This window comes from Eumetopias jubatus, unplaced genomic scaffold (genome assembly GCF_037043125.1).
Source record: "Eumetopias jubatus isolate StellerSeaLion01/CBP00866 unplaced genomic scaffold, mEumJub1_p1.0 scaffold_2, whole genome shotgun sequence".
NCBI classification, from domain to species: Eukaryota; Metazoa; Chordata; class Mammalia; order Carnivora; family Otariidae; genus Eumetopias; species Eumetopias jubatus.
The window spans coordinates 81833373-81850737 of NW_028274808.1; the positions used below are offsets into that span (position 1 = coordinate 81833373).

Consider the following 17365-nt stretch of genomic DNA (forward strand, 5'->3'; position numbering starts at 1 on the left):
GCTGGTCAATGAATATATTTGAAGGGGAGCCATCCCTCTACTTTCAATGAGCTCAGTGAATGAGATATATGCTTCCTTGACATCTTCACATGCTTGTGTTTTGCTGATAAAGCAGTTCTTTGAGTCCTGGCATTTTATGTGATCATCCAATATAAAAGGCTTTGTTTCCTGCTCACGAGTGGTGGTTAAAGCCCAAGACCTATTATAGATGAGCAACATCCCTCAGGAAATCCATATCTTGGTCTCTTCTCTTTATAGTTCTCTCTTTGGTTTTTAACCCTAGGGATTTCTCCTGCATTCTTATATTGGCTATGTATTAAATCAGTCACTGATAGAAAGAGGCATAGAAAATGCTATGCAGGAAAAGATCCCTGGGTTTTGGCCATAGCTTTGCCATGTAGTAAATTTGTAACCTAGAACAAATAACCATTTCTGACCTTAAACTTCTTCATCTACAAAATGGGAACACCACCTAAAGAGTCTTAACAACAAGATTACTATGAGGCTCAAAGGAGAGAATGGATTTAAAATTTCTGCAAATTACAAAGTACCCCATAAACACAGGGTGTTGTTGATTACCTAACGGGTTTTAAGAACTCTCTGGAGTTCAGTAAGACCCTAAATAACCAGAGTTACTCTGGTGATCCTTATAATGTTCTAAATTTTGTGTGTTTGAGTGACTTCTCCATTTGAGGATCTGGTAAAAGCTAATGACCTGCCTCCCAGAAATCCATACAGAGACGCCAGAACTTTCATATCATTTCAGAGTATCTCTAGGCTACCTGGAGACAGGCATGGTAGTAAATAAATCTTGCTAAAAGACCCTCTGTTCTAGATAGAAGAAGGTAATTTCAAGTGGTAGCTCTAAATAATTGAAACAGAAAACATACACATGTATATGACATTGCTGATCTCAGTGTTTAATCTTTAGAAATTTGTATAACTCCCCAATTAAAATAAGAGAGACATATACCAAATCTGTACTTACCTATCTGGATTTATTAGGGATCGTATAGTGATAGCAGCCTTTAAACGCTGCTTGACATCTAGGTAACTAGAAGGTTCATCAAACATGAAACTATGAAAAAGAAAAACAAATAATTTGCAAGACAAATATAATTCTCTCTTACATGATATTTTAAATCCCTGTAATATGGTTTCTGATTTAACAACAATCTCCTCTTACACTAAAGAGAAGTCCACTGCATGAGGGTAAAGAACTTCTGTACTCTGTTCAGAAGTAAAAAGATGAAAAAAAAAATTATGAAAGCAGGGCTGCATATCAAGCCTGGGGAGAGACTCTCAGCTTAGGCTAACTTACAAATTATTATCTCCTCATGAAAGATATTCTGATATAGTCTGAAGTAATTCAGAGAGGTTTCTCTTGATTAGCTGAAATCAGATGCATTAAAACAAGTTTTTGAAAAGGAGGGCACCGCAGAGAATTATAGAATACTTTGTGGAAAAGACCTGGCCTACACTGGATGCCAGAGTAGAAATGTGGAAAAAGATGGGAGCAAAAAATATCTGGAAGAAGAGAGGCACCAGAAAGTAGGAAGCAAACTCCTTCTTCCTTTCTCTCTCTCTCACATGGCATGCCACCCTTTTAGGGTAACCTAAAAGACCTCATATTCTACTTGAGGTATTTAAAAAAACTTGTTGGCCTGTTTTTTTTTTTTTTAATCTTTTTATGTATAAATGTAGTGTAAATAATAAGCAACTGATTATATTAAAAAGTGCTGCAACCTATAAGTTGTAAAGTACTTCTAAATAAATGAGTTAGTCTCCCCTTGCAGGAATAACAGGGAATGGGCAATGGGTGCACAACTGCTTCCATATCTTACCTCAAAAGTAGAACCTTAGATATTATTACTGTTAATTTCTCTCAAAAGCACTGCTTTATTAGCAGTATTATAAATAAAAACTCTAAAATAAGGATTAAGATATACAAAAGGTGTAAAGCAACCTACATATCAGCTTTCTGTATGCAAACGACAGCACAAGCAAATCTCTGCAACTCTCCTCCTGAAAGATCTTCAACATTTCGTTCTTTTAGATGGGTTAAATCTACAAAGAACATACAGGCATTGTGTTCAATGTTTTAAGTTTTATTTTACCCTTCTAGGCAAAATGTATATTGTACATCATTCTGAGTGTGAATGATACCTCAGTTGAAAATTGTGTTAACAGAGAATGTAAATACAACAATTACTAGAAATTTTCCCATTTATTTTAGCAATCTATAAAAAGGTATCTGTCTTTATGAGTTAAGTTCAGGGCCTATTAAAACATATGCACAAAATAAACACTTACCAAGCTGTTGACATACAATTGCTTGTGTCTTTGTTTCATCCTTTCGGTCCAAAATAGACCCCACTGTTCCCTGTCATAATATACCAGAAATAGTTAACTACTATTTTTCTTCAATATTAAAATGAGTTACAAAGTAAACCACGTTTAGTTTGATATATCTCTGATACCTCCACAAATATGTGTAACACATAAATTCCTCCTAAAGAGTAACTGACCTTTGCAGCCTTGGGAATCTGGTCTACATACTGAGGTTTGATAATGGCTTTTAAGTCATCTTCTAGAATCTTGGTAAAGTAATTTTGCAATTCGGATCCACGGAAGTAAGTCAAAATTTCTTGCCAATCAGGTGGATCCTAGAAATATAATTGTCTGAATTTAATAATACACAATAATGCAAAAAGGATGACTTATACAGTTGACTCCTGAACAATATGGGTGAATTTTTTTTGATAATTACAGTAAAGTACCATAAATATATTTTCTCTTCCTTATGATTTACTCAATAACATCTTTTCTCTAGCTGACTTTACCATAAGGATACAGTATATAATACATATATGAAATGTGCAATTGATGGTTCTTGCTAAGGCTTCTGATCAACAGTAGGCTATTAAGTTTTTGGGAAGTCAAAAGTTATATACAGACTTTCAAACGTATGTGTGGGGGTCAGCACACCTAACACCCGCACTTTGGTTAAAGGGTCAACTTTATATCCAAATAGAATCCTCTGGCATATAAAGTTTAGGTGGCTAACAGTTTAAGGAAACTCAGATTTGTCAGTTAAGTAGCATTAACAGATCTTAATTAAAAAGGAGCTTCATCTGTATATAGCTTCTCAGCATTAATTAATGAATAATGTTGAAAATAAGAATATTAAAAAAATTATATCCTCTCCTTCAAAGTTGCATAAAATTGACCTAAAGTATTCATATTCATAAGGTGGTATACATACATCATACTTTCCAAGATTTGGCTTTTGCTTTCCTGCTAAAATTTTTAAAGCAGTTGACTTTCCAATTCCATTAGTTCCAACTAATCCCAAAACTTCACCTGGACGAGGGATAGGCAACCTGTCATAAGTATACAAAAAAATAATAAAACAGGACTTAGGTAGAAAAAGCTACTAATATTAGGATCATGTATTTTAATGCACGTGCACTCCACACACATCCATTAATAAGCTAAGAGATATATGCCAGATATTATTGGCTATTAGAAAAAAAAACAGCCAAGATTAACTAACTGTTAATTGTTAGAAATGCATCCATGACCAATATTACTCCAAATTTTATTTTTCAATTTTTAAGTCCATTCTAAAGTAATTCTCTTTTACATATAAGGCTAAGTTTTAATGTATAACCAAATGCTTTGGGACGAAATTGCATAGCAAGTGCAACCTCACACTGTATTTTTTTTTTTTTTTTGGCCTGCCATTTACTTACAAGGAGAAAAGTGCCACATGAACCAGAAATATTCCACTTCATTCTCCCTGTTGCAGTAGGCTCTTTAAAGCTGGCAGGTTGAGAAATACCTTTTCATTAGTAAATCTAGACTCCCAGATTCAAAATATCAGTGTACAGCAGATTAAAAACCTCAAAGAACTCCTGTGATTTAACAATATGTGTCCAAGTTCAGAGTAATATTCTCTGTAGATGAGAGTAATGGGTAGAGAATAAGTTCCCTTAAAAGTTATTTTGGGGATAAGGGAATTATTAACAATAGTGATTCTCATCCTCATTTGTATACTGGAATCACCTGGGAGCTTTTACAACTTACTGAGGTCTAGATTCTGTATCTGGGGATATGATGTAATTCAACAGGACTGAAACCGAGGTATTAGTTTAAAAAAAAAAAAAAAAAATCCCAGGTAATTCTAATGTTAGCCAGAATGAACCACTGACATATACAGTTTGGTTCTGTATGATGTTACAGTTTTGCATTTCTCTTTAGTGGATGGTTAATACCTTTTCCCATTTTTATATTTCTCTGAAAATTCCAAATGTATTTTACTTTTGACCAAAGTAAAGAGGAATGTTGACTTGAAAATATACCTGTGAAGTTTGAAGGCATTGGCACAATATCGATGTGTTGTTTCTTTTTCCAAGTTGCTTGGTAAATTGACAATTGATAAGGCGCCAAAGGGACATTTCTGTTATTTAAAGTAAAGAATTTTGTGTTAATTTTTAGAAATACACATACGACTGGGGCGCCTGGGTGGCTCAGTCAGTTAAGCATCCAACTCTTGATTTTGGCTCAGGTCATGATCTCAGCATTGTGGGATAGAGCCCCATGTCAGCTTCCGTGCTAAATGTGGAGTCTGCTTGAGATTTTCTTCCTCTGCCCTCCCCCTATTCACGTGTGCTCTAAAATAAATGAATACATCTTTTTTAAAAAAAGAAATATATCTATATGACTAAAATGGATACATTAAGAATTTTTTATAAGCAATCTTCCAAATGTAGGAATTATGGGTGGCCTGGCTGGCTCAGCTGGGAAAGCATACGACTCTTGATCTCGGGGTCATGAGTTCAAGTTCAACATTGGGTGTAGATATTAAAAAAAAAACAAACAAACCCTACCCAAATGTGGGAATTTCACAAAGATATAAAATATTGCTTCACTTTCTTATTTACTTAAAAAATAAAAGTTGGGACACCTGGGTGGCTTAGTCGTTAAGTGTCTGCCTTCGGCTCAGGTCATGATCCCAGGGTCCTGGGATCGAGCCCCACATCGGGCTCCCCGCTCAGCGGGAAGCCTGCTTCTCCCTCTCCCACTCCCCGCTTGTGTTCCCTCTCTCGCTGTCTCTCTGTCAAATAAATAAAATCTTAAAAATAAATAAATAAATAAATAAATAAATAAAAGTTAAGTTCTTTGAAGGCAAGAATCATATTAGCTAATTTTCTCTTAGTGACTGGTGAATTTTTAGACTTCTAATATGTTTTTAATACTTACTGAAAGACCTTACAACAATTGAAGGTTTCTTCCCCCCTGTGTGTTTTTTAACATTATTAGATGAAGCTAAGAGGCAAGATAAAACACGGTTACTGAGTATATCATTCCATATTCAGTTGATAACAGATGCCCTCTCACTACTTCCTTCTTCCTGTCTTTGTATGCTTTCTTTTCTACTTTGTACAGTCCTTTAAGGTCTTTATGGTTAAGGTTTAGTCCTTTACGGATTGTACCTTTTTTTGGGTCTATTCATGTCCCATCATCAGCTAGCATAATATTTGGAGAGAGCAAGGATTAATGTCTTTCCATTGTGGTTTTTAACCATCTCATATGAAAAATATGATTTATATCCCAACTGAGTAAATTCACATTAAAAAAAATTAATTCATTAATTAATTCAAATAACAGTTTATTATCAATCAGATAAATGTCCAAGAAACAAGAATGGCAAGAACTGGAAGGTTATTTAAGAGCATCAATGTGACTAGAAAAATTTCTCAGAGAAATTTATAAAGGTACATCCAAAGAATATAACCCTAGATTAGAGATCTGTTTAGCAGAAATGTTCAAAGATCTGAGGGGATCAATTCAAAAGTCTCTATAGATAAAGATTTCAGTGAATTCCCATTTTATAAGCTATAAGAACACAGAGAATTAAAAAAAAACAACTCTTGGGGCGCCTGGGTGGCTCAGTTGGTTGAGTGACTGCCTTCGGCTCAGGTCATGATCCAGGAGTCCCTGGATCGAGTCCTGCATTGGGCTCCCTGCTCGGTGGACAGCCTGCTTCTCCCTCTGACCCTCCCCCCTCTCATGTGCTCTCTCTCTCTCCCATTCTCTCTGTCTCAAAAAAAAATCTTTAAAAAAAAAAACAACTCTTGTATTCTAATAATGTAATTACCACACTCTAACCAAAACTATTAATTCTTCTTCACACAATGTAGTTTTCTGCCAATGGAGTTACCCCCATTTACAGAAATTTTCTATTATTCTATCAATGTACATAATATGTTTATAGGCTGCAAAGTAATCTAAGCTTCTTTAAATCTACAAGAAAAAAAAATCCATACATTTTGTAAGTATCTTAGGGTTCAGAGGGTATATACTACCCCCACCCCCAAACAGATTCATCACATCAGTATCTTTTCAGCCACTGAAGTATACCCCAAAATTTGGGATCTCATTCTTCTATAGCAATAAAGAAGAAAACAGAGTAGAAGATAATATATTGTTCAAAATCAGATCTCCAGCACCCGCAACACTGACAGGCATATAACAAGATATTAATAAGTGTTTGCTGGCAGGAATATTTCCTGATTATATTTTCAAAACAAGAGAAAACACTTTTAGATACCAACGAAATCTTTCTGGATACTTAACTAAGGATTCAGAAACAAATGTAAAATATACATAAGCCTTATTAGAATCAGTTAACAGGGTGGTATCCATACTCTGGTAAAGTTCCTTTCTAAAAATATTATCTACAATTAAAAATACCTAAATTAAGAATTTAACGTACTGGTTCTTAAATACTGTTTCTGAACTAAATTTGGAAATCTATCATTTTAAAGTTAAAAGCCCTAACCAACTATTCAATGCAACAAAAACTAATTGAGGTATTTTGAAAAATTATACTACTGTGATAACTGCAACAGAAGAATGTATAATATAGCAGAAGCACTTAAGGATTAGGTTAAATTCAAACAATTTTGGCTGTATGCATTTAGGTATGATTTAAAGTTAAATACAGACTTGAAGGAACTGCATGTAATATAACTCACACTTTTTGTATTTACATTTCCAAGTACTTGTAAAGACATGGGAAAGAATGTCCTCCTCATAAAAGGGTGAGGGGAAAAAAAAGGGTGAAAAAAGAGAAATTAATTTTGGTTGGAAATGGCTTTCCAAAGTTGAGTACGGCAAGGATAACTTTTACAATGGGTGGTTTAGTTACTTCAAAAAGCAACAATATTAAATACTAGATTATTGACAGAACACCATTTTCCTAAATTTACATTTTTAATTCACTGCTTTATATTTTGCCTCTTTAAAAATAGTTATAATGTATTCAGAATTTTCTGACTTCTTGAGGTTCCAATTTAATCCCGTAAATAAAATATCACTTACCTTAATACAAATACCACAACCAATACAAAGGGTTTCAGAAATCCATGCTATTTTGCTCTGGGGTGTAACCTCTATGCATAATTTTCCTGGCAAAGAAAAAGAGAGTTACGTTATTTTCCTTGCCATTCTAATTTTCTGAACATTGTCATTTAGGTAATTCTGGTTCTAAATCTCCATACCAAAGCAGATTTTCAAAAACAAAGGCCACACAAAGAAATACAATTGAGACAATATCCTAAAAAAAAAATCAGTGGTTTGTGGGGATTAATTATAATTAGTATATATTAATTTACTACTGGGGAAGAAAATATGCTCATAAAACTATGGCAGATCCTGAAAGCTTTATTTTTTAATTTTTTTAAAAGTTTATTTATTTATTTAGGTAATCTTTACCCCCACTGTGGGGCTCAAACTCATGACCCCGAGATCAAGAGTTGCATGCTCTTCTAGAGCCAGACTGGTGCTCCCGTAAGTTTTATTTTTAAGCTGTCTGACCTGAATATTTAATTCACACTATATGCCTTGGAAATGGTAATGTAAAGAAAGGAATATAATACATTAGTTAAATCAGTGATACTGAAAAGGTATGTAGTCATCCAATATACACACGAAATTAAACTTGACATTAGGGATATTAATAATGGAATTTCTAAATAGCATGGTAGAATATAATAGATGACATCTAAAGTTTCTTTTAAGAATCAAAAAGCTTACACCTCACTAATACAGTAAAAGTAACAACGTAACCCTTAAAGACTACCAATAATTCTGGATTGTTTTAAATTTATTTAATCTTGAAAATACAGCAAAATCTCATGAATCAGCCATTCTTAGTAAGCTATTTATTCTTGCTTTTTAAAATGAGAATACTATCAAAAACGAATATATTAGTCCTTTCTCCATGACTTAAAGTAATTATAGAACTTTTCTAGAACAGTAAGAATCTCAGTAACAAACTGATTTTATAGTCAAAATGAACTTTAAAAAAATGCTGATAAAAATACATTATTCTACCATTAACAAAAATAGGATCATTTGGTCAAAAAGCAGTAAAAGAAATTTAGAACAAAATCTGGTCTTATCCCTATATTTTAAAGAAACTAATAGGAAAAAAGTATATGCCTAGAGAACTATTAAGCCAATTTACTTCTTTTAACCTTCTCTTATCTTTAAATGATCCACAGAACAGCTTACCCATTCGAACCACAGGGCAACTCTTTTTGCACTCCTGCCGACATTTCTTAGGTTTACATTTGTCATGGTTGACAATAGCAATTCTTGTTAATTTATCCGCCATAATTCTAAGAAAGTAAAAATATCCAACTCTTCTATTAAAGAAAAATTAACAAAATTATGGTACAGTCAATGCAATTAGTTAAGAGAAATGAGTCACAGGCATTAAATTATCACTATATTCAGATATGATTATCTGGAACTACTAAAAAAACTAGTAAAAGCAATAAAATAGTACAGTAAGGATGAAAAAACAAAATTTTACATATATACTACTAATCAGAAGATTCATATAAAAAAGAAAAAAACATCATTTTCAATGGTCACAAAAAAGAAAAGATCTAGGAATCAAGTTAACAAAAATATATACATGTGAGGAAACTTTCAAACCATAACCGAGAAACATAAAAGACCTGAACAAACGGAATGACATACTGTCTCAGTTTTTATAATATAGAATAGTCAATACCAGAGATTTCAGCCTTCCTCAAATTTACACATTTAATCCAATTTCAAAGGAAAAAAAAACCAGACAAACCAAAATGAAAGCTCTTATGCAAAAAGAATGGCTAGGAAAAAGAAAAAGAACAAAGGGGATGGGGAAACTATACTTGATGGACAAAAATGATATAATGTCTCCGTAACTAATACTGATACCAGTGTGAGACAGTCCAATAAAACAGAATAGGAGCTGATGTGAAAAATACATAATAAAGATGTCTATTCCCTCCCTCAAATTAAGTATTACTTCATGTCTTATTTGACTATTAATGATGCTACTAATGGTACTTATTATTAAGGTTGTGACCATGATGTTAAGGGGAAAAAATTAAAACTGCATTTCTCTGGGAATTTGTAATATGGCCAAGATGAATTTTATGCTAATAGCATTAATATGAAAAGAAGACTAAGGAACCCTAAGTATAGATGTACTCACTTTTAAAGCTTTTATAAGTCATAATAATTAACAGTGCCATCAATTATGCAACTAAGGTCAAAGTGAACTTAAAAATCTTCTATAATATTGGACTTAGTGACAGACATCAATTTTCTCAGAATAGTGATTAAAGTAAATAATTCCAAAAACTATCTTAAAATTTCAGGTTATTCTAGTATGTAACGGCAGAACCTGAAGCCAAAAGACTACCCACTGACAAAGACAATCTGTTGGCCTTTTCTATCAAGGACTGTGATAATCAATTCTGATTTTTTTTTTTTTTTGACTGACTGCTTCCCTTTGTAGACCTCTGTCTTTCTCACATGCTGCAATACCATTAGTGGAGAGGGATAAGAGAGCAGGTTCCTCAGTGTTGCTCCCGGACTATCTTATCTCTCTCCCTCCTCACTAAAAAGTCAGCTCTTGCCTCTAGATCATCCAACTGCTTTAGTCATTCACTGACCATCAGATCACTCCCTTCCATTTGAGGACTTCTGCCCTTGGCTAATTTTCACTCTTTTACAGCTCCTGTCATAATTCTTAATTTCAGTATGTTCATAAATGATCTATTAATAGCCTGTCTTCTTAGTTCAGTAACCTCTCTCCTTCAGTGATCTTTCTTTCACCTTCCCTCAACCCCTCATTCCTTTGGTGAAATCCTTGACCTTGTTATTACCAATAACTGCAATCCTTTTATAACCTCCATTTCAAATACCCCATTCTCCAACTACCACTCCTATCTTTTCAGTTTACCCCTGTTGTACCCAACAATCCAAAAACCCTTTGAACTCCCCCATTCCCTAGACCTATTGTCATTACCTCTTGATTCTACCACATTTCCACCGTCCCTCAGCTCTTGTATCTTCACGTCTCTCTGTACTAGCTAAAATTTTCTTGTCAATCATTTATACCTTTAACTACAATCCTGGTTACATACAACTCTTCATCTGCACACATAAAGCTGAAAATGGGTAGACAAAAAAGCAAAGCCATGCTGACTAGTGTCATCTCATGTGAACCTTTATGCCAGCCAGCAATCACATTATATATATTTCCACAGTGAAGTCTACTTGTACATTAAAAGACATCTGCTAAGGGGAATATTCTAACAATTCTCTCTCCTGTCTTTCATATCATCAGTTATTCTTTCCATTGGCTCGTTCCTATTAGCATTCAAAACATTCTATTACCTGACCCTATCTTTTCCCATTGCTTTATTTCTCCTTCCTTTTATAGCAAGACTACTTGAAAGAGTTGCCTACGGTCAGTGTTCCAAATTTCTATGTATTTTTTCTGGACTCCATTTCAGACTTAAGTGCCCATCATTCCATCAAAACAATTTATCAGGTCACCACTACTCTATACATGGGTAAAACAATTAACAGTTCTTAATTTACCTGAACACCTATTGCATCTGACACAAATTATGACTTTTTCCTAAAGATAGAAACCCTTTCTTAACTTGGTTCTGGGACACAGCACTAATCTAGTTTCCCTATTTTCTTGGTCACTTTTCCTCATCTTCTAGGCTACTGAAAGTTGAGAGGTGCTCTAATACTCGGTCACATTTTTTATTTATATTCATTCTCTAAGGTATTCTACTCTGATCTCACGGCTTTACATCCTATTTATATGCTGCTAACTCCCAAATTTCTCTCTCTAGCCAGGATACCTCTCCTAACCCTAAACTTGTATATCTATCTACCCGACTACCCAACATCTCTTCCTCAAGGTCTAACATGCATCTCTCAAATTCAATTCCTGATGTCCCCACCAAAATTTGCTTCTCTAGCAGTCTTGCCCATTCTGTTAAATGACAACTCCAATCTTCCATTTACTCAAGCCAAAATCCTTGAAGTTATCTTTTACATGCCACAACAGCAAATTATGTCCAATTTACCTTCATAAATCTGACCATTTCTCATCACTCTGGTCTAAGCCACCATTATTTCTTATCGGCATTACTCTAATAGCTCCCTATCAGGTCTCTCTGCTTTACTCTTACCTCCTTCTACTCTGACTCTTGACAGTTCCTTCTCACTACAGAAGTCAGGATGATCCTTTTTAAGTGTAAGCCAGGATCATCATGTCACTCCTCTACTTAAAGTCCTGCAATGGCTTCCCTACTCATTCTGAGTAAAAGCCAAAGTCCTTAAAATAATTAATGAGGTACTGATCAGCCTCTATTACTTTCTGATGTCATCTCCAACTACTCTAGCTCTTGTTCATTTTGCTCCAGCCATACTGGCTCCTTGCTATTCTTAGCACACGTCAAACATGTTCTTGCTTCAGGGCCCTGACATTTTCTATTCCCTCTGCCTGTAATGCTATTTCCCCTAGTGAGTTACAAGGCTCACTACTTCAAGTCTTTAATGTTTATTTCTTAGTTAGCCTTTTCTAACTATACTACCAAAAAATACACCCAAATGCTTTTCTGTTTTCTTCTTTCCTGATTTGCTTATTCTCTTTAGCTCTTTCTACTATACCGCACAGCATGTATTTCGTATGTATGTGTACATATGGTTTATGTACATATTTATTGTGTATATACATGTATTTATATACTCTTTCTCTGTACACACAGTATTTTTCCCACTCCAAGTAAAAGATACTCCAACATGAGGGCAGGGATTTTTTGTCTGTTCAGCCCAGTGGCTAAACTAGTGCCCAGCACATCATAAAAGCTCAGATATTTCTGCTGAATAAATGAAAAAATGAATTTAGACATAGTAAATAATTTCTTATAGGTTATAGTAACTTCAGAAATACTGTCAATATTTCATAGTAACAGCTATCCACTAAAGTATATCCTGGGGGAAAAAAAAAATCACCCAAGAGGACACTACATATTTATGTAATAAACAGAATTATGGAAACTAATAGATCCACTCTACCCCCTTAAAACCTTTAAAAACTGGTCCAGTTTTCATAAAGACTAGAAGAGAAAGAAATTAAATGACTTTTGAATTGCTACAAAAAAGCTTTCACTCTAAGTGACAACTCCCTGAAAAAGTGAAGTCTTTAGTTATTAAAATAAAGCTGGACACCATACAAATTACCTGGTGAATGAATGTCATGAAGTCCCTTCTAGAGAATAGATCTTTTATAACAAAATTGCTGATGCTGAACTTTATTTCTGCCAAACTACTACAGTGTTTCATCTGATATTTCAAACCATTTTAAAAACCAAGTGACTGAAAGAGATGACTTACAGAAAAATAAAAACATACCAGAGATATTAATAAGCTGATCTGTATAAGAAAGTGATAAATTATAATGCATTTAAGAATAAGGAATATAAATTCTTTGTAGAACTGTTACTTGTGTGAACAATGATGACTAAATTTGTATATTATTTTCAAGAATTGGGGAGGAGGGATCCCTTTTTGTTTTTCAATGAGATAAAGCACAGTAAAACCGCAGGAGGGAGGGAGGGGGTAGTAACAGACTCCTGGAGACGAAGAGGAATTTGAAGATATTTCAGATCTGAAGACAAACTGTTCAAAATAGGTACTCAAACAATGACCCTCACTGTCATTCTTCCAGCTGGGAGTAAAAAAAGAAGTGAGAAGCATTATGGAAAGCAGTTTCAGTCTAAGACCAAAATTATTATAACATCATGTGAAAGCATTTAAAAGAGTGCTGTGAACAAATGACGCCTGATATCACATAAAATATTTTAACCTATGGTTACGGTAAGTTATTAGTCTTATAAAACATGTAAGTTGGGAGTGGTGCACAACTCTTGATTTCAGAGTCTTAAACTGAAGACATTTAGAAGGGACATCCAATTAATACTTTTTCCTCTCAGAAATTGTATTAAATGTTCTTCCTAAGAAAATGTTTTTAATGGGCATAACAAGATTTTTAACACAAAAAAATACCCTTTTGGGACAAATACAGATGAAGAACCCTTGGTTAACATTGACAAAGCATTATTGTCAGGTAGCTGATATAGTACAATTATTTTCAGTATATGAGGCAAATGTACTGAGAAATGCAACACAACCACCACTATCATAAATGCCTAGCTAGCAGTCCCTGTGGAAGAGAAGACAAAACAACAAAAACACCAGCATAACCCCTCCCACACCCCTCCTCATTGTTTTGACAGTTATTTCTCACTCTTATGGACTTTACCACACACACAAAAAGATAAAGTAGGTTTATGTAGTTTATGGGATGTGGGTATTGGCTTTGGCCACCGTGTCTACAAGGTAGGAACCGCTGCACTTCTAATCTCATGCAGTTTATACAAAGACAGGGAAAACAAGTCACCAAGAAGAAAGTGCCAAGTACTATAAAAGCGCACCAAAAAAGCTAGAGGCGTTGAACTGGGAGATTACTTGGGACAACCGAATACACGTTGCTCTATGAGAAAAGTAGAGCGACAACTGCCCATCATTTCTATAAAGACGGGGAACGGGTAAGAAGGATTCGACTTCATGGCGGCAAAATGCCATGACTCATTCCATAATCACCAGAGAAGCCGTGGAAGAAAAGGCCACGACTTCCTATAATCAAATACGCATGTGTGACAATATGTCCATTTCACTGTGTCAGGGTAAGGATGGGGGAAAAAGAGGATGCTTTAAGTTCTGAAGTTGCCTTCTCTGTCCGCTCTCGGGCAAGAGCGTAGTAAAGGGGGAGTGGAGACGGTGGAGTCCGGATCTCTGAGATGGCATCCAAGTCCATTCTGGTAGCCCCTGCGCGGGTGGCAAGCAACAGTGGCCGAGGTCCAGGTCAGCTGGAAGGGAAGAGCGACGTGCCTCCGAACCCTCGGCGGCGCCCCCGCTCTGGCGGTTCCAGCTGTCCCTTCCGAGCCGGCTGCCACGCGCCGCTGCGTTCTCCGCCGCCGACACCGGAGGCCTCACCAAAGGCTCTCAGAGAACGTCCCTACAGTCTTTAAATCGTGTGAGGCCGCAGCCAACGACCAAACTTTCCTTGGCTAGTTACGTACCTGGAGAAAACGATCCCCTCGCCGAGGGGAGCTCAGAGGCCAAATCAGTTCTTCCTTTCACTTCTCACCCACACGGCGTGTTCCTACGGCCACCGGCCAAAATGGCGGCGCTCAGCCACCGCCTCGCGCATGCCTTACGGACGTAGTGCGCGCGCGAGACAGAGAGCGACGGGCGGAGCCCTGGAGCTGGTCCCGCAAGAAGGCGAGAACTGACGTCATTGTGTTGCGACTCCAATTTAACGTCGTTGGGAAAGCCGGGCTGTCCTGAGTGGGAGTGGCACGGAGCCGCAGGGTATCCTAAAAAGCTGGGTTGCGGCAAGCCGGGTCTGTAAGCTGTAAGTGCGTGGGCTTTTTCCCCCCGATGTGGAGAATGGTTCTAGCGTAAGCAGACGCGTTCTCATCCCCATTCTCAGTCCCTTTTTCCGCTCCCGATCTCAAGGCCGCTGGAGAGCCTTTGGCCCATTCTAGCATTTCTAGCAGCGGTATCAAGCAGGACCAACAGAGTCTGGTCCAAATACAGCTGCTGATGGCGATCTTTCGTTGGCCTCAACTTATTCTTAAGTGGGTGGCCAGGAACCCAGGCTTTTCCGAGCTCCGTGTTTTATCCACTGGGTGGCGTCCAGTACCAAGTCGGGCAGTTGAGTTCTGCTCCAGTACAGAGATGAGCTACTTTCTTTTCTTCCTTCCTTTTTTTTTTTTTTTTTGGTACAGTTTGACGTTTTGGAACGTTTGACAACGACAGGATATTCAACTTGTAGTGATAGTCACAGGTTTACTTGTCTCATCCTAGTCCTTAGCTTGCAGAAGGCAAATACTTTAGTTTAGCTTACGACGGCACTTATTCATTTATTCATTCAGTAAATTGCTAATTGAGCATTTAAGTCTCAGGCCTTTCTGAATTTTACAGTCTAGTGGCTCTACTATTATTTAATGAGTATCAAGTGCTGTGTGGAGATTAGGAAACAACTGAGATCTAAAAGGTGTCAAGGAGATGGTATACTGAACTGCTGGGCCAGGTTTATAATAGCATATATAACCATGTTCAGTGTCTGTAACTTTGCACTACCTGAGCTGTTTTACATATTGTTTACTACTGGAGATTTTATTTTCATGCCTGCATAGATTTACCAAGATTAACAAGAAGTAAATTTTGGGGTTTAGAATGGGTCGTTTTTTTCACTTCTATGCTTTGAAACCGTTTTTCTGACATTATCTTCTATGTCATGTAAATGGAACTTTTGACACCTTGGGAGAAGTGATTTTTCTCTGTATCACTTAATGGGTTATTTAAAATGGAGACCTGTATCTCACTGTGGTTTTGTTTGCATTTCTCTGATGATTAGTGATGTTCAGTATCTTTTCATGTTTCTGTTGTGAGATAATCACGTTATGCCTGTCAGAATGGCTAGAATCAAAAAGACAAGAAGTAAGTGTTAGCAAGGCTGTTGGAGAAAAGGGAACCCTTGTGCACTGTTGGAGGGAACATGAATTGGTGCAACCACTGTGGAAAACAGTATGGAGGTTCTTCAAAAAATTAAAAATAGAATTACCATATAATCCACTAATTCCGCTACTGGGTAATTTACCCAAAGAAAACAAAAACACTAATTCAAAAAGATATATGCACCCTTGCATTTACTGCAGTATTATTTACCTGAGCCAAGATGTGGAAGCAACACAAATGTTCATCAGTAGATAAATAGATAAGGAAGATGTACACACACACACACACACACACACACACACACACGATGAAATATCAGCCATAAAAAAGAATGAGGTCTTGCCGTTAGCAACAACATGGGTGGACCTAGAGGGTAGAAGACAAAATGAAATAAATCTGATAGGGAAAGACAAATACCATATGATTTCACTAATATGTGAAATTTAAGAAACAAAACAAAAAAATAGACTCTTAAATACGGAGAACAAACTGCTGGTTGCTAGAGGGTAGGTGGGTGGGAGAATGGGTGAAACAGATAAAGGGGATTGCGAGTAGACTTATTGTGGGGCACCTGGCTGGCTCAGTTGGTGGAGGGTGGGACTCTTGATCTAGGGATTGTGGGTTTGAACCCCACATTGGGTGTAGAGATTACTTAAAAATAAAAATTAAAAAAAAAGAGTAGACTTATTGTGATGAGGACTGAAGAAATGTATAGAATTGTTGAATCATATTGTACACCTGAAACTAATATAACACTGTATGTTAATTATACTTTAATAAAAAATAAATTATTGAAGTAAATTTACATTCAAAATAAGTAAAATGGAAACATATTTACATATTCCTGGAATAAGAATATTTCAATTTAACTTTTCTAAAGAAAAAAAATCATTTGAATTAAGAATTTTTACTCAGAGGGGAGTCTGACTGGCTCATTTGATGGTGTGTGCAACTCTTGATCTCAGGGTTGTGAGTTTGAGCCCCATGTCAGGTGTAAAGATTACTTAAAAATCTTTATTATTTTTTTAAGATTTTATTTATTTACTTGACAGAGAGAGAGAGAGAGTGCACAAGCAGGGGGAGGGGCAGGGGAGAGGGAGAAGCAGGCTCCCCACTGAGCAGGGAGCTGCACATGGGGCTCAACCCCAAGACCCTGGGATCATGACCTAAGTCAAAGGCAGCCACTTAACTGCCTGAGCCACCCAGGTGCCCCTTAAAAATAAAAGCTTTAAAACATTTTTTTTTTACTCAGGGATAGAATTATACAGCATTATAGAATTATAGATCAAGTTGACCCCTGTTACAGGTAAGGAAATAAAACCCAGACCTGCCCAAAGTCTAGGCTAAAGGAGAGGCTGAAGTTAAAACTCTGATCCCATGCCCTTTGGCTACTCTACTGCTT

At 36.3% G+C, this 17365-nt stretch overlaps 2 protein-coding genes across 4 annotated transcripts in view; one reads left to right on the forward strand and one right to left on the reverse strand.

Moving 5' to 3' along the window:
• Positions 1 to 14636, reverse strand: part of ABCE1 (ATP binding cassette subfamily E member 1) — a 28762-nt gene extending 14126 nt beyond the window's left edge. The window contains exons 1-9 of one of the 2 annotated variants that reach the window (XM_028102271.2): positions 14520 to 14636; positions 8584 to 8690; positions 7390 to 7475; positions 4365 to 4462; positions 3266 to 3383; positions 2529 to 2666; positions 2314 to 2383; positions 1971 to 2067; positions 989 to 1078 (exon numbers count right to left, since the gene is read on the reverse strand). In XM_028102271.2, coding sequence (XP_027958072.1) covers positions 989 to 1078; positions 1971 to 2067; positions 2314 to 2383; positions 2529 to 2666; positions 3266 to 3383; positions 4365 to 4462; positions 7390 to 7475; positions 8584 to 8686 — 800 coding nt within the window. In that variant the 5' untranslated portion in view covers positions 8687 to 8690; positions 14520 to 14636. Of the gene's footprint in view, positions 1 to 988; positions 1079 to 1970; positions 2068 to 2313; positions 2384 to 2528; positions 2667 to 3265; positions 3384 to 4364; positions 4463 to 7389; positions 7476 to 8583; positions 8718 to 14519 lie in introns of both variants that reach the window. The other variant, XM_028102269.2, reaches the window with a different exon arrangement.
• A 118-nt stretch (positions 14637 to 14754) lies between these two features.
• Positions 14755 to 17365, forward strand: part of ANAPC10 (anaphase promoting complex subunit 10) — an 85161-nt gene continuing 82550 nt past the window's right edge. The window contains exon 1 of one of the 2 annotated variants that reach the window (XM_028102345.2): positions 14755 to 14854. The gene's annotated coding sequence lies outside the window, so the exon portion shown is untranslated. The remainder of the gene's footprint in view (positions 14855 to 17365) is intronic. The other variant, XM_028102346.2, reaches the window with a different exon arrangement.